The following is a 22705-nucleotide window of genomic DNA, read 5'->3' as shown; positions in this document are numbered from 1 at the left end:
TTTGCTCCACTATGGACTGGACTCTCACTATTATGTTGGATCCTCTATGGACTGGACTCTCACTATTATGTTAGATCCACTATGGACTGGACTCTCACTATTATGTTAGATCCACTATGGATTGGACTTTCACTATTATGTTAGATCCACTATGGACTGGACTCTCACTCTTATGTTAGATCCACTATGGACTGGACTCTCACTATTATGTTAGATCCACTATAGACTGAACTCTCACTATTATGTTAGATCCACTATAGACTGGACTCTCACACTAGTATGTTAAATCCACTATGGACTGGACTCTCGCTATCATGTTGGATCCACTATGGACTGGGCTCTTACACTATAATGTTAGATCCACTATAGACTGGACTCTCACTATTATGTTAGATCCACTATGGACTGGACTCACACTACTATGTTAGATCCACTATGGACTGGACTCACACTACTATGTTAGATCCACTATGGACTGGACTCTCACTATTATGTTAGATCCACTATGGACTGGACTCTCACTATTATGTTTGATCCACTATGGACTGGACTCTCACTATTATGTTAGATCCACTATGTACTGGACTTTCACAATATTATATTTGACCCACTCGACGTGCATTGCTTTCGGTCTCCCCTGAGGTGGGGGGATGTCGCTGTGGCTCGTGCAGCCCTTTGAGACACTTGTGATTTAGGGCTATATAAATAAACATTGATTGATTGAGATTGATTGATAATCTAATTTTTAAGTACGGAACATTCCGTTCGGAACAGACGGGTGATGGACAGAAAGTGTTAAAGTGCCAGTAAAGTGGAAAAACTGTCATGATCTGTGGTTTGCATTATGTTTTTGTTATTTTTTGTTTGTTTTGGACTCTTTTAGTTCCTGTTCACGCTCCCTTGTTTAGTTATCACTCATTAGTTTCACCTGCCGCTGGTGTTCGGACACGCACCCGCTCTAATTATGAGACTATTATTAAAGCCTGTTTTTGCCAGTTAGTCGGCATTGCCGAAATTGATAGTTTCATGCTTTGTTCATGCCATAGTTTCATGCTTGTTTTCGTGCGATACCATAGTTCATGTTGTACGCTTCATCCCGTGTCCAAGTAAGTTTTGTTTGTTCCCAGCCATAGTTTATGCTGTTTGTTTCATGCCACAAGGTATGTGTTTGTTCCACGCCATAGTTTGCTTGTTTACCCCATGCGGTGCCAAGATTTCTTGAGTTAGATTAATAAATATGTTCCTACCTGCAAGTCTTATCCGGAATAGTCTGTTTGCATCCCGGGAGAACAAACCTCTCAGTACGTTGCAAAAACTCCCTCGTCAGGACAAAAAAAGTTGCCTTTATATTGAAGCTATTATATTATGTATAGGTGAGAATCTTTAAGCGCGATTCAGGAGCTATGATTGGATTAAAAATCAATTATGGGCGTATCATTAATTTATGTATATAGATGAAGTAATTTTTATTTTATTTTCATTGCACTAATTAAGCGTTAACAGTTTTGTATTTAAGTACAATCTTCCTGCCCTAATTTTGCATTGTTAATTAGTCCGGCTTGTTGGCCCACAATAAAAGAAATGCACTGTCATCCTTTTCGATAAAGTAAACACTACATCATCAGACTTAAAAATGGGGAAAAAAAAAAAAAAAATGCTTCAAGTCAGGCTGAAATTGAAACCGTGTCCTCCCAAATAGTTGTGAGAATGATTGAAACGAGCCCAAACACTTTCAAAATGTCTAGCATTTGTTTTTCTCCCCATTTCCTAGTAATGAAGCATTACCTTGAGGAAGGTGGTGTTGGTTGGGTCAAGTTTGGAGTTGCATTCCACCTGGAGAATAAATACAGCAGAGAGTTACAACGGATCAACTCCATAGACCATAAAAATAGACTTGCAGAAATACATCATCACTTCAGCCAGGAGATTACGGAATCGTTCGTTTTTCAGTGAGTTAGTTAGCAAATTCATGAAACTTTCATGAAAAATCACAAATGGGATAAGAAACATTTTGGGACAAATTCTGTCTGCAGAGCTTTTTGTTTACTATAGGGAGGTAGCGCCTGCTTATTAACTCCAACACTGTGGAGCGGCGGAGCCAGCAGTCCGACAGCGAGGCAGGGCACCCCGTAGCCCGGCCCAAGATGGCGGCGAGGAGACATGGCCGGCAGTCTGACAGCGAGGCAGGGCACGCCGGAGCCCGGCCCAAGATGGCGGCGAGGAGACGTGGCAGCAAGGCGGGGCGCGTCAGAATCAACCCCGCAAATATTATCAGGTGCGTGAATCGCCCAGCTGGGCACAATTCAAATCTCCTCTCGCACTGTATAAGAGGGCAGGGGCCGTAAACGCCGGTGGAAGAGAAGGAGAGAGAAGGAGCCAGAAGGAAGCCGATGCTGAACGAGAGCGAGAGAGAGCCACAGGAAGACGACGACGCACGCGACTGAAAAGGTGGAGCGGCAGAGGAAGCAGGACACGGCAAGGCTCAAAAGCAACCTGTAGAGACTTTTTATTATTGAAAAATATAAGAAAGTCTAACCTGCGCAACAATGTCCTCCCTTGGTGGTCCTGAGAACCCGCACGGCAGCAAGAGACTGTCACAAATACCTTCAACACTACCAAATGCAACGCCTCTCTATCATTCTTCCAAAACTAAATAGACACCATTTACAGCAACCTGATTACCTCCACCACTCCCTCCTCCTCCCCCACTACACCACTCTGCCCCTGTCTCCCTTCTCTCCTGTCTCCCCAACACAGCTATCCAAACTCATCGTGGGCATGAAAAACTCCACCTGTGCTCTGGACCCCATCCCATCCACTCTGGTTAAAAACTGTCTCCCACTCATTAACTCCTCCCTCAGCTCTGGCTTAGTCCTCTACACCCTGAAACTGGCCGCTAATCACCCCCATTCTCAAAAAACCTGGACTCAACCCTGACATCATGAGCAACTTCTGGCCCATCTCCAAACTTCCCTTCCCTTCTGTCCAAAATACTGGAACGTGCCGTCGCCACTCAACTCAAAACTCACCTCACTTCCAATGATCTGTTCGAACCATTTCAATCCGGCTTCCGCGCACGTCACAGCACTGAAACAGCCCTTCTCAAAAGTCACCAATGACCTCCTCCTCGCCTCAGACTACGGCCACCTCAGCTTTTGACACCATCAGCCACACCATCCTCCTTTCCCGCCTGGGATCATCCCTCAACACCACCGGTTCCGCCCTCTCCTGGTTAAGGTCATATCTCACGAACAGACAACAATACATCAGTATAAACAACTGCATCTCCTCCATTGCCCCTCTGTCACAAGGTGTCCCCCCAGGGTTCGGTGCTTGGTCCACTTCTCTTCACGCTGTACATGCTCACCCTCGGTAACATCATCCACCTCCAATTCCACTGCTACGCAGATGATGTCCAGCTATACATCTCCACAAAATCCATCTCCTCCATAACTCTCTCCACCCTGACCGACTGCCTCACTGAAATCGAATCATGGATGCACTCCAACTTCCTCAAACTCAACTGTGACAAATCTGACATGCTCATCATCGGCCCCAAGGCCCTCACCAAAACTGCTCACAACTTCCACCTCTGCGTCGACAACTCCACTCTGTCCCCATCCACTCACATCCGCAACCTCGGAGTCATTCTGGACAATAACCTCTGCTTTGAACACCATGTCAAACACATCACAAGAATTGCTTTCTTCCACCTTAAAAATATTGCCCGCCTCCATCCATCACTTCTCTGCTGCTGAAACCCTGATCCAGGCCTTCACCAACTCCAGTCTTGACTACTGTAACAGCATCCTCTACGGCTCGGAGACGGGCAATATTTTAGGCTTAAAAAGTGACGTGGTGATTGACAACAGGTGCATAAGTCGAAGTGAATCAGGTGCGTGGGTCGTGAGAACAGGTGAACTGATTGGTGTTCGCGGCCTCACCAAAACTGCGTACAACTTCCACCTCTGCGTCGACAACTCCACTCTGTCCCCATCCATTCACATCCGCAACCTCGGAGTCATTCTGGACAATAACCTCTCCTTTGAACACCATGTCAAACACATCACAAGAACTGCTTTCTTCCACCTTAAAAATATTGACCATTTCCATCCATCCCTTCTCTGCCGCTGAAACCCTGATCCAGGCCTTCATCAACTCCAGTCTTGACTACTGTAACAGCATCCTCTATGGCTCGGAGACGGGCAATATTTTAGGCTTAAAAAGTGACATGGTGATTGACAACAGGTGCATGAGTCCAAGTGAATCAGGTGCGTGGGTCGTGAGAACAGGTGAACTGATTGGTGTTCATGGCCTCACCAAAACTGCTCACAACTTCCACCTCTGCGTCGACAACTCCACTCTGTCCCCATCCACTCACATCCGCAACCTCGGAGTCATTCTGGACAATGACCTCTCCTTTGAACACCATGTCAAACACATCACAAGAACTGCTTTCTTCCACCTTAAAAATATTGCCCGCCTGCATCCATCCCCCTCCTTCTCTGCCGCTGAAACCCTGATCCATGTCTTCACCAACTCCAGTCTTGACTACTGTAACAGCATCCTCTACGGCTCGGAGACGGGCAATATTTTAGGCTTAAAAAGTGACGTGGTGATTGACAACAGGTGCATAAGTCGAAGTGAATCAGGTGCGTGGGTCGTGAGAACAGGTGAACTGATTGGTGTTCGCGGCCTCACCAAAACTGCTCACAACTTCCACCTCTGCGTCGACAACTCCACTCTGTCCCCATCCATTCACATCCGCAACCTCGGAGTCATTCTGGACAATAACCTCTCCTTTGAACACCATGTCAAACACATCACAAGAACTGCTTTCTTCCACCTTAAAAATATTGCCTGCCTCCATCCATCCCTCTCCTTCTCTGCCGCTGAAACGCTGATCCACGCCTTCAGCAACTCCAGTCTTGACTACTGTAACAGCATCCTCTACGGCTCAGAGACGGGCAATATTTTAGGCTTGAAAAGTGACGTGGTGATTGACAACAGGTGCATGAGTCCAAGTGAATCAGGTGCGTGGGTCGTGAGAACAGGTGAACTGATTGGTGTTCATGGCCTCACCAAAACTGCTCACAACTTCCACCTCTGCGTCGACAACTCCACTCTGTCCCCATCCACTCACATCCGCAACCTCGGAGTCATTCTGGACAATAACCTCTCCTTTGAACACCATGTCAAACACATCACACATCACAAGAACTGCTTTCTTCCACCTTAAAAATATTGCCCGCCTCCATCCATCCCTCTCCTTCTCTGCCGCTGAAACGCTGATCCATGCCTTCATCACCTCCAGTCTTGACTACTGTAACAGCATCCTCTATGGCTCGGAGACGGGCAATATTTTAGGCTTAAAAAGTGACGTGGTGATTGACAACAGGTGCATGAGTCCAAGTGAATCAGGTGCGTGAACTGATTGGTGTTCATGGAAACAAAAACAAACCAGGGTGCGCAAAAACAGGAACTAATGGTGTCAAAAACAAAACAGAACCTAACTAAACTGAACATGATCACAAAGACATGACAATCACAGCTTAGGTGGAACTGAAAATCTTTCTTGCAAATCACTTTTTGTCCGACTGTTGGCATTGTTGTTCTTTTGGTAAATAAAGCATTATATTGGTTCAGCTGGATCCTATCCTCTGTCTGCTGTCGACATAAACAAGTTCTGTTGTGTAAGGCAGAGACACCACGTGAGTGACCCAGATACTGCAGTGTGCTGCAGCAATGAGTCACACCGATAGGCTGACGACAACACACACACACACACACACACAAACACACACATACACACACACACACACACACACACACACAGCCCATTTTTGGAGTCATACGACAGAACACCCGACTTCAAGGACAATACTTTTTTTTGATAATTTTTGGGTTACACTGGAAGGGTAACTGTTTATTTGGGGGGGAATTTTGCCAATTGTTCACAATCATTATGAAACACATGACGGGGGATGTTTTTTTTAATTTTTTTTATTGCATTCTAAATTGCAAATACATGTAAAAAGTCGAATTACAGCATAGCCAATGGGAACTCCTCTATTCCGCTGATAAAATGTAATAAAAAAACATCCAAAAAGCAGCAATTAACATTAGTCCATTAACATTAACATTTTGTGACTTCAATATTAACCAAGTATTAGTGATATCGTTGTGACAACCACCGTGATCACAAGCTTGTGTAATGTTTACGTAGAGTGATCAGCTCTTTCCTTGCTTCCCTGCTCCCTGGCAGTTTATCGTTGATCATAAATGGTGCCTCTCACTTGGATAGAAGAAGGCAGAGGACCTATTCCGACAAGTTGGTACACTTTAACAGCCAAATTAGACGTGAAATTGTGAGAACGGCAAAAAAAGACGCTTGGTTCCACCTCCCCTTTCTTTGCGAGGATTATGAGTCATACTTTGTCCGAATAGGAAAATATGGACATCCTAACAACAGCAGACCTTGTACAGTAAGTTATACTTTATCATGTCTGTTGGCTCTTGTGAAGTCTTCAGTGAACGTTGTGATGTGTTTACAAAATGAATGCTTAAAACGATCAAAATACAGAAATAAGAAATGTTGTTATAAATGTGCTCGTTACTACATTACATATATACTTACATCATATATATAAAGCCTTAATAGAGGTGTTTGGATGTTTTTGTAAGGACTTTATAAGCAGAGTACAACAATTTTTTTATTTAAATATTTATGTCATATTTAGAATGCAAAAAAAATGAAATAACATCCCCCGTCATATCTATCCTAATGATTTTGAACGATGGGCAACATCCCAAATAAAGTGCAGTTCCGCTTTAAGTCAGAAAATACAGTCATAATTGGGACATGTGTATGATGTACAACACTGTAGAAGATTTGACGGTAAAAAGCTGGCAGAAATTTTAGGTAAAATGTATGGGTTTTTTTACACCAATAATTAAAACAGTAACAAGAATTAAATAAAAAATATTAAAGTTAAATTATGGTGACTGAACTGCCAGGTTTTTTGTTTTTTTTTCAATTAAAGCTATGGTCGTTGTTTTAACAGCACATAACTATAAATGAAAAACAAGCAAACAAACAAAAAAAAAGCTACTGCTTAATTTTTACGGTAACACGCTAGCAATTGAGCTCCTTGTATTTTAACATAAAATCTATTGGCTATTTTTTACTGTGTAACACATTTCCACTAGGAGCAGTGTGGAAAATTACACGCACTCTGTTATGCTTGGGTCCTGACCTGAACCCGATAAAACACCTTTGGGATGAATTACAACAGAGACTGAAAGCCAGGCCTTCTCACCCCAACATCAGTGTGTGACCTTTTGGAAGAACCTGGCCAGATGAAGCCATCAGGACCACATCATCAGATACTAAAATACCACTTCAGCACAATTGACAATAATTTATAGCAACGGCCCTTAAGCATAAAGTTAGTGTGAAAATATATACATAATTATTCTAACATGAACTTGACTGACCTGAACCCGATAGAACAGCTTTGGGATGAATTAGAACAGAGACTGAAAGCCAACATCAGTGTGTAACCTTTTGGCGGAACGGTCAAAAATTCCTATAAACACACACCGCAACCTTGTGGACAGCCTTCCAAGAAGAGTTGAAGCTGTAATAGCTGCAAAAGGTGGACCGAAAATCTTTTTGTACCCTATGGGTTAGGAACGGGATGGCACTTCAAGTTCATATGTGAGTGAAGGCAGGTGGCAAACAAGTGTGCCTATAGCACGGGGGAGCCAAGTCAAAAGATAAACAGGCATAGGCACCAGAAGCAAGGTATACACAAACTTAACTTGTTGTCTATGGAAAAAAAGACAGCCAAGCCGAGTATGGCGAAAGGCAGGGATAAATAACTTTCAGAATAGTGCCTGAGAGCAGGTGAGTGTCCCAAAACACTAATCAGAGGCAGGTGAAAATAATCAGCACCCATGACAACCAAGAAACACAAATCCACACTGTAAGAAATGACTGTGAAATTTACATTAAAAATATGTAAAATCACTACAGTAAAGTATTGTAAACGCAAAAATCTATATTTTTTGTTTAGATCACAGTGAACTTTTATAAACTATTAAACAGAATGTTTTTGTTATACCATACAACATGTGATTAGAATCAAATTTAGTTGTGAAAACTACAAATATTGGTAACAAAAACTGAGAAATATTGTAATACTCATAACAAAACTATTTTGTTTTTTTGACATGAAAATATAGTAAAAACTATAGTTTTAGTCAGTTTGTTTTGAAAAATATATTAAAAAAAATGTGTAAGTCACTTTACAAGTGTATGCTGTACTTTTAACATGATTGAAACAATGCAAATTGAGGTAATACAAATGTTATCACACCAAAAAAAAAAAAATCATTGTGAACATGAGAGGCTCCCTATAGGCCTATTCATGAACAAAAATATAGGCTATAATTATAATAATTTGTTTGGAAATGTTCTTGTTTCCCTCCTCACCTACAGCTATTGATAAATATGATTGATAAAGTAACATTAATAATTCAAGCATTGTGTCATTACCACAGGCTAAACAACCTCCTCTAACCGCAGACTTGTAGTTGTAGGCTACTTCTTTCTCATTGTACAGTCCGCCCAATTTTTCATTTCAAAAAGTGCTCTCAAAAAGTGCGCAGCTGAAACTCGTCTCTGATTGGATAGTGACGTGAGGGCGGAAGGAGCAGCTGACGTCGCTAACGAGCGAGCCAGAGCTGTAACTTGGCCTGTTTGAGACAAAAATGTCCAGATTTTAAGAGCCTAATCTTCTGGAGGTAAAAATGCTCCCAATTGTTTTATGCCATATAGTGTTGAACATTCCAGACAGGTAGTGTCGGTTGTTGTTGGGCATCTGTCACTTAAACAAATGTCCAGATTTAAAGAGGCTAATCTTCTGGAGTATTTCAACCTGTATTCAGTCAAAAGATCCATTACATGTTCCTTAGTGTCAGAGGTATTTGTTGTTGACGAACCCCAAGATGGGAGGCAGGCATAGAATATGAAAACATGATTTAGTTAAAACTAAACAAGAACAAACAAAAAACACGCATGTGGGCGGAATAACAAACTAAGGGAGCTAGCACTTGAAGCTAGAAAACAAAAAGGAACTTTAGCATGGAAGCTAGTAGATAGCAAACAGAAAAACTGGAAATAACTAATGGCTAACAAGAACAGCTTACCGCTACGACAACCAGGACAAAATGTAGCATGACAGGTAATAGCTGAAAAGAATCACATCGACACGACAAGAGCAACATATGGCAACGGCAAGTCCAAATGACAAAATAAGGATCCAGCAACTGACACAAGACAAATCAGGTACAAATAGGAGCGGGCTGATTGGCAACAGGTGTGGCCAGGTGCCAATCAGCTGAGGAGGAACACAGCACTCAGGGAACAATACAGGAAGCTGACAAAATAAGAGCATTAGACAGGAACTAAAGACAGGAGATACTAAACACGGAGGAAACAGACAAATGCAGAGGAAAACACTAAAACATAGACAAACTGCCACCGGAAAGCCTGACACCTTCTTTGCGTGTTGTATTAAAAAAAGAAGAGGAGGAAAAAAATCCAGTTGTTTTGAACAATTAATGATGGCTGTTAAATAAATGTTCCAAAAGTGATATTTTCCTCTCGTCTTTTCTCAAGATGTATTTTTGTTTTGGTGTACAGGTAGTAGAAATAATTTTGCAGGTTTATATGTGAAATTTTACATAATAACTGGTTTATTAAAACATAAAAATACAGCATATTATTGATATATTTTATGTATAATATACAGAACAGTTCCATTTAAAATGCAAAGTTTTACTGTTGTTCTACCAGTTTAATTAATTTTTTGTTTGATATTTCCCTGTTAATTTTATAATTTATTGATGCACAATAAGCAACTGTTACATGTTAAAAAATACAGTAATTGATCTGTTTATATAAAACACCGGGATGCAAAATTAACACGTTTTTTTTTTGTATACTTAACAGTTTTTATGTGATTCAGACGTAATTTAATTCACTGTAAATCAATTTACTTATTTTGACTGTAAAGTTATCTACTGTGCTGCTGTAATTTTTACAGAAATTCTCTGGTAACCCCAGTTGCCAACGTTTTCCTGTAAAAACAATTTTTTTTTTTTTTACAGTGCAGGGATACTTAAAGGGGAACATTATCACCAGACCTATGTAAGCGTCAATATATACCTTGATGGTGCAGAAAAAAGACCATATATTTTTCTAACAGATTTCCGAACTCTAAATGGGTGAATTTTGGCGAATTAAATGCCTTTCTGTTTATCGCTCTGGAGGCGATGACGTCAGAATGTAACGTCGCCGAGGTAATACAGCCGCCATTTTCACTTTCAACACATTGTAAACATTGGGTCTCAGCTCTGTTATTTTCCGTTTTTTCGACTATTTTTTGGAACCTTGGAGACATCATGCCTCGTCGGTGTGTTGTCGGAGGGTGTAACAACTCTAACAGGGAGGGATTCAAGTTGCACCACTGGCCCGAAGATGCCAAAGTGTCGGCCGCCAGACCCCCATTGAATGTGCCGGAGTGTCTCCACATTTTACCGGCGATGACAGACATGGCAGAGAGATGTATGGATAACCTGCAGATGCATTTGCAACGATAAAGTCAACGAAATCACAAAGGTGAGTTTTGTTGGTGTTGACTTATGTGCTAATCAGACATATTTGGTCGCGGCGTGACTGCCAGCTAATCGATGCTAACATGCTATGCTAATTGACGCTAACATGCTATTTACCGGCGGTGCTAAAGCAGACATGGCACAGAGATTTATGGATAACCTGCAGATGCATTTGCAACGATAAAGTCAACAAAATCACAAAGGTGAGTTTTGTTGATGTTGACTTATGTGCTAATCAGACATATTTGGTCGCGGCGTGACTGCCAGCTAATCGATGCTAACATGCTACGCTAATCGATGGTAACATGCTATTTACCGGCGGTGCTAAAGCAGACATGGCACAGAGATGTATGGATAACCTGCAGATGCATTTGCAACTATATTACGTTTCCTTCCACCCACATTTAATGCGAAAAAAACACTTACCAATCGATGGATTTAAGTTGCTCCAGTGTCAAGAGATGGGAAAGTCCTGATCGTTTGGTCCGCACATTTTACCGGCGATGCTAACGCAGCTATTCGGCCATGCTATGGCTATGAATAGCGTCAATACCTATTCGCTCAATAGCTTCAGTTTCTTCTTCAATACTTTCATACTCCAACCATCCGTTTCAATACATGCGTAATCTGTTGAATCGCTTAAGCCGCTGAAATTCGAGTCTGAATCTGAGCTAATGTCGCTACATCTTGCTGTGGTATTCCCATTGTTTGTTTACATTGGCAGCACTGTATGACGTCACAGGGAAATGGATAGCCGCATCGCAAATAGCGAAAATCAAGCACTTTAAAGGTTTTTTTAGGGATATTCCGAGAATGGTAAAATTTAGAAAAAAAACTTCAAAAAATACAACAAGCCACTGGGAACTGATTTTTATTGTTTTTAACCCTTTTGAAATTGTGACAATGTTCCCCTTTAAACTAAAACAATGCATGATCCGGGCAACGGATCATCACAAACTCACACATAATATCCGAAAAAAGTCACTTTTAAGGACTTTGAATATTGGTAAACAAAATAGATTGCTGTATAAGGTAGAATATGATTAAAGGTAAGTTTATTTGGGGACAGTGATGTTTGTCCCCAAATGGAAAGCCATCCCGGACTGAAACATGTCTCGGATTTTTACATAAATCAACACACACACACACACACATGCACACACACGCACACACATACACACACACACACACACACACACACACACACACACACACACACACACACACACACACACAATCACACTCACACACACACACACACACACACACATAAAGCCTGACCTCCATCTGTCGTATCTGATCAAAAAAAATTTATTTTAATGTCCTGCCGCCCATCTTTCTGACCGCAGATCTTATTAAGGGGTTTGCATGCCTGGGATTACCAAGGACAGCAGGATATCCGCAAACACAAGCCCATATGGCACCAAAAACAATGCTTCCAAAGACATCCTGCACTCACACACGGATGGACGTGCAAACAGGGTCATAAAAGGGTAGAAAGTTGAGCGTTTGAAAAGTTTGAAATAGGCTGCTTGACTGAGCGGCTTAGTGTGTGAAATAAGGACATATTGTAAAGTTATAACACTCAACTGACAAATACATTTTTAATCTTCTTATTGCATCGGCTCTCTGGGTGCATTTGATCTTGGCTGCACAAAAACCGACAACCTGGGTTAATTTCTAAATGAGTATTTCGCTTGTCGCCCAAAGGCCTAATGTTCAATTGCTTAAGGGAGTAGCAATCGCATTATGCAGGGGTCTTCGATTTTTCCATGCCAAGGACCCCTAAACTGATGGAAAGATGTAGTGGGGACCCCCTACTTATATTTCCATCCATCCATCCATCCATCTTCTTCCGCTTATCCCGAGGCGTTCCCAGGCCAGCCAGGAGACATAGCCTTCCCAACGTCTTGGGTCTTCCTCGTGGCCTCCTACCGGTTGGACGTGCCCTAAACACATCCCTAGGGAGGCGTTCGGGTGGCATCCTGACCAAATGCCCGAACCACCTCATCTGGCTCCTCTCAATGTGGAGGAGCAACAGTTTTAGTTTGAGCTCCACCCGGATGGCAGAACTTCTCACCCTATCTCTACGGGAGAACCCCGCCACCCGGCGGAGGAAACTCCCTTCGACCGCTTTTATCCGTGATCTTGTCCTTCCGGTCATAACCCAAAGTTCATGACCATAGGTGAGAATGGGAACGTAGATGGACCGGTAAATTGAGAGCTTTGCCTTCCGGCTCAGCTCCTTCTTCACCACAACGGGTAGATACAGCGTCTGCATTACTGAAGACGCCGCACCGATCCACCTGTCGATCTCACGATCCACTCTTCCCTCACTCGTGAACAAGACTCCGAGGTACTTGAACTCCTCCACTTGGGACAGGGTCTCCTCCCTTTTCCAGGCGAGAACCATAGACTCGGACTTGGAGGTGCTATTTCTCATACCAGTCGCTATACACTCGGCTGCGAACCGATCCAGTGAGAGCTGAAGACCCTGGCAAGATGAAGCAGAGACCTAATTCTGACCTAATAAAACAACTGTTTATTCATTTTGGGAGTGAACGGTGTTGTCAGAACGCTGGTTTGTAATTTATTAAAAAAGTTTGACTGACCTATCTGACTGTTTTGTTGACATTCCCTTTAGCGCAGCGCCATCTAATGGATGCATAACGTAACCCCAGCCTGTACTTTAGCGTCTATTACATGCGCCTTATATATGAACAAAGTTTGAAAATAGGCCATTCCTTGAAGGTGCGCCTTATCATCCGGTGCGCCTTATAGGGCAGAAAATACGGTACACGTTTGTTCACTTATGGACTAAGTACATCATATAAAAATATGTTTTCATTTTTTATTTTAATTAGGGTCCAATAAGCCCAAATAGCAAAGAGAAATTAAAAAAAAGCATGTAAACAAACAGCTTTTGTCACACCGCCGTAAGGGATGTCTTGTCTTGTTTTTGTTTTGTTTTGTGAATTGCATGTTTTATTTTGAAAATCAACTCTTCTTGTTTCAGATCACTGGCCCTTCCTCTTGTGTCACCAGTCTGACGTCATCCCTCACCCCTGATTGATTCCACCTGTTTCCCCTTACCCTCATGTGTCATATAAGCCCATGCTTCCCCTTGTTCTGTGCCAGATTGTATCGAGCTTCCGTTACTATCTTGCTTCCATGTTTATGTCCATGCCTTGCCTCGTCCCACGCCTATGTCCTTGGATCCTGAATTCCCACGCTGTAAATTTGAGTTTAACTTTTTCTCCTCCTCATAGTGACTTTTGTTATTTAGCCTTTATTCAACCGAACTGGTGAGTTAATATTTTTTCCTAAAAATCTTTCCTGCCTCAAATTTCTTGAGGGATTTTTCGTTTACCTTTATTAGAGTAGACATTTTTGTAGTCATTGTTTTCTTACTCCTATTGGAGCGTTTTATGTTAAGTTCCATAGCAAATAAGGCGCAAATCATAGTTTGTCTTTGTTTTTAGGAGAGATTTTCGGTTGTTCCCTTTTGTGGAACCTTTTTCACTGACCGTTTTTTGTTATTTCTAGATTTTGTATTACTCTGACCCTGGAAGTGAAAGAGTTGTCAAAATAAAAGCCCTACTAAGAATCCCTACTCTCCATCTGAGTCCATTCCCTAGTCCAAGCCTGACAGCTTTAGAGGTTAATGATTACTTGCAAAAAAAAAAAAAATAGTTTCTCAGTTCAAACATTAAATATCTTGTTTTTGCAGTCTTTTCAATTGAATAAAAGGGAAAATTATTTGCAAATCATTGTATTCTGTTTTTATTTACGAATGACACAACATGCCGATTTCACAGATTTTTAGGTTTTGTACATTTTCACCAAAATCGTCCGATACTGATCGATCAGTTCATCTCTACTCAGGTGTGATTTCAGAGCAACAATGGCATATTTACAGATACCAACAAGTAAAACATGTCTGACATGTATGTTATAATCAGGTGATCCCCTCTTCTATTGAATTCAGTCTGACTTTTTGGATTGAAAGAAATCCTTGATTAAACTGCTCCATTTACTTTTGTTATTTAAGCTTTGACATGATCAATTGGAATTTATTTTGTCAGGTGCAGTTAAAAAAAAAAAAAGGTGTATCAGCGTAAAGAAGAGGAAGTCGAGGTGCTTTACAAAGAAAGAAGTGAATAATGATTTGTCACTCACCACGCCCTCCTCTGCTGGGGCGTTGTCTCCCACCACCAACATAACTGGACACCTAAAACAGAACCAAAATGTATTTGTGTTTATTAGTAATGCCAACATATGCTCTATAAAAATAAAAATAACTTTCATGTAACATGAAATGTCAATCTCAGGCTTCCAGAACAAGTTCAGCTGTCAGACAGTATGCCTAAATTCCCTCTCTTTGAGTTTATACTTTTCTCTAAATTACAGTATTTTGCCAAAAGTATTTGGCCACCTGCCTTGACTCACATGAACTTGAAGTGCCATCCTGTTCCTAACCCATAGGGTTCAATATGATGTCAGTCCACTTTTTGCAGCTATTACAGCTTCAACTCTTCTAGGAAGGCTGTCCACAAGGTTGCGGAGTGTGTTTATAGGACTTTTCGACCGTTCTTCCAAAATGTCACACACTGATGTTGACTTTCGGTCTCTGTTCTGATTCATCCCAAAGGTGTTCTATCGGGTTCAGGTCAGGACTCTGTGCAGGCCAGTCAAGTTCATGTTAGAATAATTATGTATATATTATCACACTAACTTTATGCTTAAGGGCCGTTGCTATAGATTATTGTCAATTGTGCTGAAGTGGGACTTTCATATCTGATGATGTGGTCCTGATGACTTCACCTGGCCAGGTTCTTCAGCGCTCACTAGATCGATTAGCAGCCGAGTGTGAAGCGACTGGGATGAGAATCAGCGTGCCATCTCCGGCTTGGGGTGGAGACCCTGCCCCAAGTGGAGGAGTTCAAATACTTCGGAGTCTTGTTCACGAGTGAGGGAAGAGTGGATCATGAGATCGACAGGCGGATTGGTGCGGCGTCTTCAGTAATGCGGACGCTGTATCGATCCGTTGTGGTGTAGAAGGAGCTGAGCCGGAAGGCAAAGCTCTCCATTTACCAGTCGATCTATGTTCCCGTCCTCACCTATGGTCATGAGCTTTGGGTTATGATCGAAAGGACAAGATCACGGGTACCAGCGGCCGAAATTAGTTTCCTTCGCCGGGTGGCGGGACTCTCCCTTGGAGATAGGGTGATAAGCTCAGCCATCCGGGGGGAGCTCAAAGTAAAGCCGCTGCTCCTCCACATCGAGAGGAGCCAGATGAGGTGGTTCGGGAATCTGGTCAGGATGCCACAAGAACGCCTACCTAGGGAGGTGTTTAGGGCACGTCCAATCGGTAGGAGGCCATGGGGAAGACCCAGGACACGTTGGGAAGACTATGTCTCCCGGCTGGCCTGGGAACGCCTCGGGATCTCCCGGGAAGAGCTTGACAAAGTGGCTGGGGAGAGGAAAGTTTGGGCTTCCTTTCTTAGGCTGCTGCCCCGGCGACCCGACCTTGGATAAGCGGAAGAAGATGGATAGTTGGATGGATGGATGGATGGATGGATGGTATTTTCGTATCCAAAAGATTGCCCGCCGTCTTTATCGGTGTTGTGTCCAGACTCGGCCTACTGACTGCCAGAGCAGAGACAAGGCGATATGACCTGCGTCAACTAATTTTCCTTTATTCTGTAATCATATATTGTGTCTAACTGGAGTGGTTGAGATTACTCCCTTCCCTCAGCGACAGCTTCAGTGATGTAACAGGGACTTTCCAAAAAAATATAGGAGGCACGCGGGCTTGACTTTTAGTATGGTCAGCCTTTATTTTACAAAGTGTATGTAAACATAGTGTGTTTGTAAACTTACTTCAGGGTTTTGGCATTAAGCACAGTCCCACTGCGGTTCATGTCCAAGTCCCTCCGGCTGAAAAAAGATAATATAAACATTGTGTTGTTCGCTCTACAGTATGTTCAGGGAAAAATACAATATGACAACCAACGGAGTTTTTTTATTTGACACATTTTGCCTTTGTAGTTTCCACACCATGTCTATAGTTCCATGCATTCCATTACGAGTGTTCTAAGATCGGGCTTGTGGGTTGAGGTGCTATGGTTCTGCGGGACTTCGCTCATCCAGGCTGTAGCCCATGGGTGTCAAACTCTGGCCTTCATTTGGCCCTTGAGGCAATATCAAATTAACTTTAGAGCTAGCCCGCCGCTGTAACACCACCTTCACCGCTAATAACCATACTTGTCAACCCTCCCAATTTTCCCGGGAGACTCCCGAAGTTCAGTGCCCCTCCCGATTTCATATTGGGGGCGGGCCTTAAATGCACTGTCTTTGGCGTTCTTTACAACCTGTCGCCATGTTGGCTTCTCCTCCATTAAAAGACAGCGTGCCGGCCCAGTCACTTAATATATGCAGCTTTTACACACACACAAGTAAAAGCAAGGCATACTTGGTCAAATGCCATACAGGTCATACTGAAGTTGGCCGTATAAACAACTTTAACACTGTTACAAATATGCACCACACTGTGAAGCCACACCAAACAAAAATGACGAACACATTTCGGCAGAACATCCGCACCGTAACACAACATAAACACGACAGAACTAATACCCAGAATCCCCTGCAGCACTAAATCTTCCGGGACGCTACAATATACACCCCTGCTTCCACCAAACCCCGCGGCTTTGTTTGGTTTTAAATTTTGGCCCGCTCTGTATTTGAGTTTGACACCCATGCTGTAGCCAGTCAATAAGCATCGATTTTGGCGAGATATTTCATCGTCACGTATTTCATGTTGGTTACAAAACGATATGAAGAGAGAAGGATTTCACCTGTTGTACATGCTCCAGAACAGCTGCAGGTTGAACTGGTTGATGCTGTTGTTGATCTGTTGCCGATAGCTCTGCACCAGCTCTGTGTTGTTCATCAGTTCCTCCTGTTCACAAATAAAAATAAGTGCTTTTTGTCACCAGGCCGTACGACAGTGGAAGCTCCTTAAGTTGACAACCCCCTCTATGTGGACTGGCTCATCAAGTCTTTTTGGCTTATCAAGTTTTTTATCCGATCTGTACAAAGTCCCAAGTACACTGAATTAGAAGCAACGAGTAACAATGACGACGACAACAACAACAACAACAGAACAACATCAACAAATAGGATATGTACTAATAGGATGGTAAAAGTGATAGCAAAGAAGCAGTTAGTGAAATACATATCAATAACACAGAAATGACAGTGAACATATTACACTAGAAATGGAGCAATACAAATACCAATAGAGATATCACTATTGATAATGAATAATAATAATAATTACCTCTTTTATCAACAATGCAATTGTTTTAAATGCAACAATACATATATGTAATGATAACTTGACAAACAAAATAAAGCAGATAAATGGAGGGGAAGAAAGAGAAGCCAACTATATTAACCTTGTAGATTGTTATAGTAACTATAGGTTGAGCTTTGTCAGTGTGCCATGTGTTACCCAGTTTCCCCTAGGACAACAACGTAAAATGTTTGATGAAACGTGACTGACATGAATGAGTGTATGTATGTATATGTACTTGCATGTGTACAATATGTATATGTCTGTTTGTACAGTGAATGTATTTGTACACGTATATGTATGTTTGTACAGTGAATGTATATGTACATGTATGTGTATATGTATGTTTGTACAGTGAATGTACAGTATATGTATGTGTATATGTATGTTTGTACAGTGAATGTATATGTACATGTATGTGTATATCAATCAATCAATCAATGTTTATTTATATAGCCCCAAATCACAAATGTCTCAAAGGATTGCACAAATCATTACGACTACAACATCCTCGGAAGAACCCACAAAAGGGCAAGGAAAACTCACACCCAGTGGGCAGGGAGAATTCACATTCAGTGGGACGCCAGCGACAATGCTGACTATGAGAAACCTTGGAGAGGACCTCAGATGTGGGCAACCCCCCCCCTCTAGGGGACCGAAAGCAATGGATGTCGAGCGGGTCCAACATGATACTGTGAAAGTTCAATCCATAGTGGCTCCAAGACAGCAGTGAGAGTCCCGTCCACAGGAAACCATCTCAAGCGGATCAGCAGCGTAGAGATGTCCCCAACCGATACAGGCGAGCGGTCCATCCTGGGTCCCGACGAGCGGTCCATCCTGGGTCTCGACTCTGGACAGTCAGAACTTCATCCATGGTCATCGGACCGGACCCCCTCCACAAGGGAGGGGGGGACATAGGAGAAAGAAAAGAAGCGGCAGATCAACTGGTCTAAAAAGGAGGTCTATTTAAAGGCTAGAGTATACAGATGAGTTTTAAGATGAGACTTAAATGCTTCTACTGAGGTAGCATCTCGAACTGTTACCGGGAGGGCATTCCAGAGTACTGGAGCCCGAACGGAAAACGCTCTATAGCCCGCAGACTTTTTTTGAGCTCTAGGAATCACTAATAAGCCGGAGTCTTTTGAACGCAGATTTCTTGCCGGGACATACGGTACAATACAATCGGCAAGATAGGCTGGAGCTAGACCGTGTAGTATTTTATACGTAAGTAGTAAAACCTTAAAGTCACATCTTAAGTGCACAGGAAGCCAGTGCAGGTGAGCCAGTACAGGCGTAATATGATCAAACTTTCTTGTTCTTGTCAAAAGTCTAGCAGCCGCATTTTGTACCAACTGTAATCTTTTAATGCTAGACATTGGGAGACCCGAAAATAATACGTTACAGTAATCGAGACGAGACGTAACAAACGCATGGATAATGATCTCGGCGTCTTTAGTGGACAAAATGGAGCGAATTTTAGCGATATTACGGAGATGAAAGAAGGCCGTTTTAGTAACACTTTTAATGTGTGACTCAAAGGAGAGAGTTGGGTCGAAGATAATACCCAGATTTTTTACAGAGTCACCTTGTTTTATTATTTGGTTGTCAAATGTTAAAGTTGTATTATTAAATGGAGGTCGGTGTCTAGCAGGACCGATAATCAGCATTTCCGTTTTTTTGGCATTAAGTTGCAAAAAGTTAGCGGACATCCATTGTTTAATTTCATTAAGACACGCTTCCAACTGACTACAGTCCGGCGTGTTGGTCAGCTTTAGGGGCATGTAGAGTTGGGTGTCATCAGCATAACAGTGAAAGCTAATACCGTATTTGCGTATGACGTCACCTAGCGGCAGCATGTAGATGCTGAAGAGTACAGGGCCAAGGACCGAACCCTGGGGAACTTGTATGTTTGTACAGTGAATGTATATGTACATGTATGTGTATATGTATGTTTGTATAGTGAATGTGCGTGGGGCTGTATGAACTTTGAGTGTGTTGGTATGTACTGTATTTGTGTATGTATGTAGGAGCGTAGGTACCTATGTATGATGTATGTATGTATGAATAATTGTGTAAGTGAGTATATCACCGACACCTATTTAATAATACCACCTAAAAATTTGACAACCAAACGATTACACAAGGCGACTCTGTAAAGAATCTGGGTATTATTTTCGACCCAACTCTCTCGTTTGAGTCACACATCAAGAATGTTACTAAAAGGGCATTCTTTCATCTCCGTAATATCGCTAAAATTAATTCCATTTTGTCCACTATTGACGCTGAGATCATTATTCATGCATTTGTTACGTCTCGTCTCGATTACTTTAACGTATCATTTTCGGGTCTCTGTATGTCTAGCATTAAAAGATTATAGTTGGTACAAAATGCGTCTGCTAGACTTTTGACAAGAAGAAGAAAGTTTGATCATATTACGCCTGTACTGGCTCATCTGCACTGGCTTCCTGTGCACTTAAGATGTGATTTTAAGGTTTTATTACTTGCGTATAAAATACTTCACAGTCTACCCGATTGTATTGTACCATATGTCCCGGCAAGAAATCTGCCTTCAAAGAAATCCGGCTTATTAGTGATTCCCGGAGCCCCAAAAAAGTCTGCGGGCTATAGAGCGTTTCCTATTCGGGCTCCAGTACTCTGGAATGCCCGGTAACAGTTAGAGATGCTACCTCAGTAGAAGCATTTAAGTCCCATCTTAAAACTCATTTGAATACTCTAACCTTTAAATAGACCCCCTTTTTAGACTAGTTGATCTGCCGTTACTTTTCTTTTCTGCCCCCCTCTCCGGTGGCCATGGATAAAGTGCTCTGTCCGGAGTCGGGACCCAGGGGTGGACCGCTCGCCTGTGCATCGGTTGGGGGCATCTCTGCGGTGCTGACCCCTCTCAGCTCGGAATGGTCTCATGCTGGCCCCAGTATTGACTGGACTCTGACTATTATGTTAGATCCACTATGGACTGGACTTTCACAATATTATGCTAGACCCACTCGATGTCCATTGCATCCGGTCTCCCCTGGGGTTTGGGTTGTGAGATTTTCCTTGCCATTATGCGGGCTCTGAACCGAGGATGTCGTTGTGGCTTGTGCAGCCCTTTGAGACACTTGTGATGTAGGGCTACATAAATAAACATTGATTGATATATATGTATATTTGTATGTACGATGCATTTGACTCCCAGTATGTGCGAGAGCCAGAGTACGGCGCCAGCCACCCAGAGGGCCCAACCCAAGACAGCAGGATTGGATCGTGTTGACAACCGCTTATGTCAACATGAGTCATCCAGTCAGAGAGGCGTTGACATAATCACATATTTTCACTGGATGCGAAACAGTTGTGACTTTTTTGCCATTCATCGATACCCCCTGGCAGTATCTGTGATGGCACTGACTTGTGGAAGAGACAATATGTTGGCTTTGCAGAAAGTTATTCATTGTTGTATTTGTTGAAAGCAACCACATTGCAGTCCTAACATCCCCGGTTGAGCTATGCACACACACTTCTTATTGAACTCCCGCCAACCACTCCCCTGCTTCTCCCGCCCCCGTGTCAGCTCATAATTCACACGGGGCACAAAAATAGCTTTCCCAGGATATGCCTGTTACACGATTCTTTCTCCAAATATTAGCATTTCCTCATCCATCCATAAAATAAAGTCTGAAAAACATTGAAAAAGTTGACTTCAGGTCTGTCCCCATCCATTACGACATTTCAATGTGTAAAATACAATCTACTTTGAACACCATCCATCCATCCATCTTTTTCGGTGGCGGGGGCAGCTGCCGAAGCAGGGAAGCCCAGACTTTCCTCTCCCCAGCTATTTCGTCCAGCTCTTCCCGGGCGATCCCGAGGCGTTCCCAGGCCAGCCGGGAGACATAGTCTTCCCAACGTGTCCTGGGTCTACCCCGTGGCCTCCAACCGTTTAGACGTGCCCTAAACACCTCCCTAGGGAGGCGTTCGGGTGGCATCCTGAGCAGATTCCTGAACCACCTCATCTAGCTCCTCTCGATATGGAGGAGCAGCGGCTTTACTTTGAGCTCCTCCCGGATGGCAGAGCTTCTCACCCTATCTCTAAGGGAGAGTCCCGCCACCTGGCGGAGGAAACTCATTTCAGCCGCTTGTACTTCTGATCTTGTCCTTTCGGTCATAACCCAGAGCTCATGACCATAGGTGAGGATGGGAACGTAGATCGACCGGTAAATTGAGAGCTTTGCCTTCCGGCTCAGCTCCATCTTCACCACAACGGATCGATACAGCGTCTGCATTACTGAAGACGCCGCACCGATCCGCCTCTCGATCTCATGATCCACTCTTCCCTCACTCGTGAACAAGACTTCTAGGTACTTGAACTCCTCCACTTGGGGCAGGGTCTCCTCCCCAACCTGGAGATGGCCCTCCACCCTTTTTCCAAGCAAGAACCATGGACTGAAGACTTGAAGGTGCTGATTCTCATCCCAGTCGCTTCACACTCAGCTGCGAACCGATCCAGTGAGAGCTGAAGATCTTGGCCAGATGAAGCCATCAGGACCATATCATCTGCAAAAAGCAGAGACCTAATCCTGCAGCCACCAAACCAGATTCGCTAAACGCCCTGACTGCGTCTTGAAATTCTGTACATAAAAGTTATGAACAGAATCTGTCCATAAA

At 42.9% G+C, this 22705-nt stretch overlaps 1 protein-coding gene across 6 annotated transcripts in view; it reads right to left on the bottom strand.

Moving 5' to 3' along the window:
• The window catches only part of ndrg4 (NDRG family member 4), a 104687-nt gene that overhangs the window by 12644 nt on the left and 69338 nt on the right, over nucleotides 1-22705 (bottom strand). For all 6 annotated transcript variants that reach the window (XM_061919913.1, XM_061919916.1, XM_061919915.1 and 3 more), the window contains 4 exons: nucleotides 17544-17647; nucleotides 16567-16623; nucleotides 14863-14914; nucleotides 1786-1833 (listed from right to left, as the gene is read on the bottom strand). In XM_061919913.1, the coding sequence (XP_061775897.1) occupies nucleotides 1786-1833; nucleotides 14863-14914; nucleotides 16567-16623; nucleotides 17544-17647 (261 nt within the window). The remainder of the gene's footprint in view (nucleotides 1-1785; nucleotides 1834-14862; nucleotides 14915-16566; nucleotides 16624-17543; nucleotides 17648-22705) is intronic.

The sequence above is a fragment of the Nerophis ophidion genome, linkage group LG14 (assembly GCF_033978795.1).
Source record: "Nerophis ophidion isolate RoL-2023_Sa linkage group LG14, RoL_Noph_v1.0, whole genome shotgun sequence".
Lineage (NCBI taxonomy): Eukaryota > Metazoa > Chordata > Actinopteri > Syngnathiformes > Syngnathidae > Nerophis > Nerophis ophidion.
Note: the sequence above shows the minus strand (reverse complement) of the source record. Positions and strands in the feature narration are given on the sequence as shown.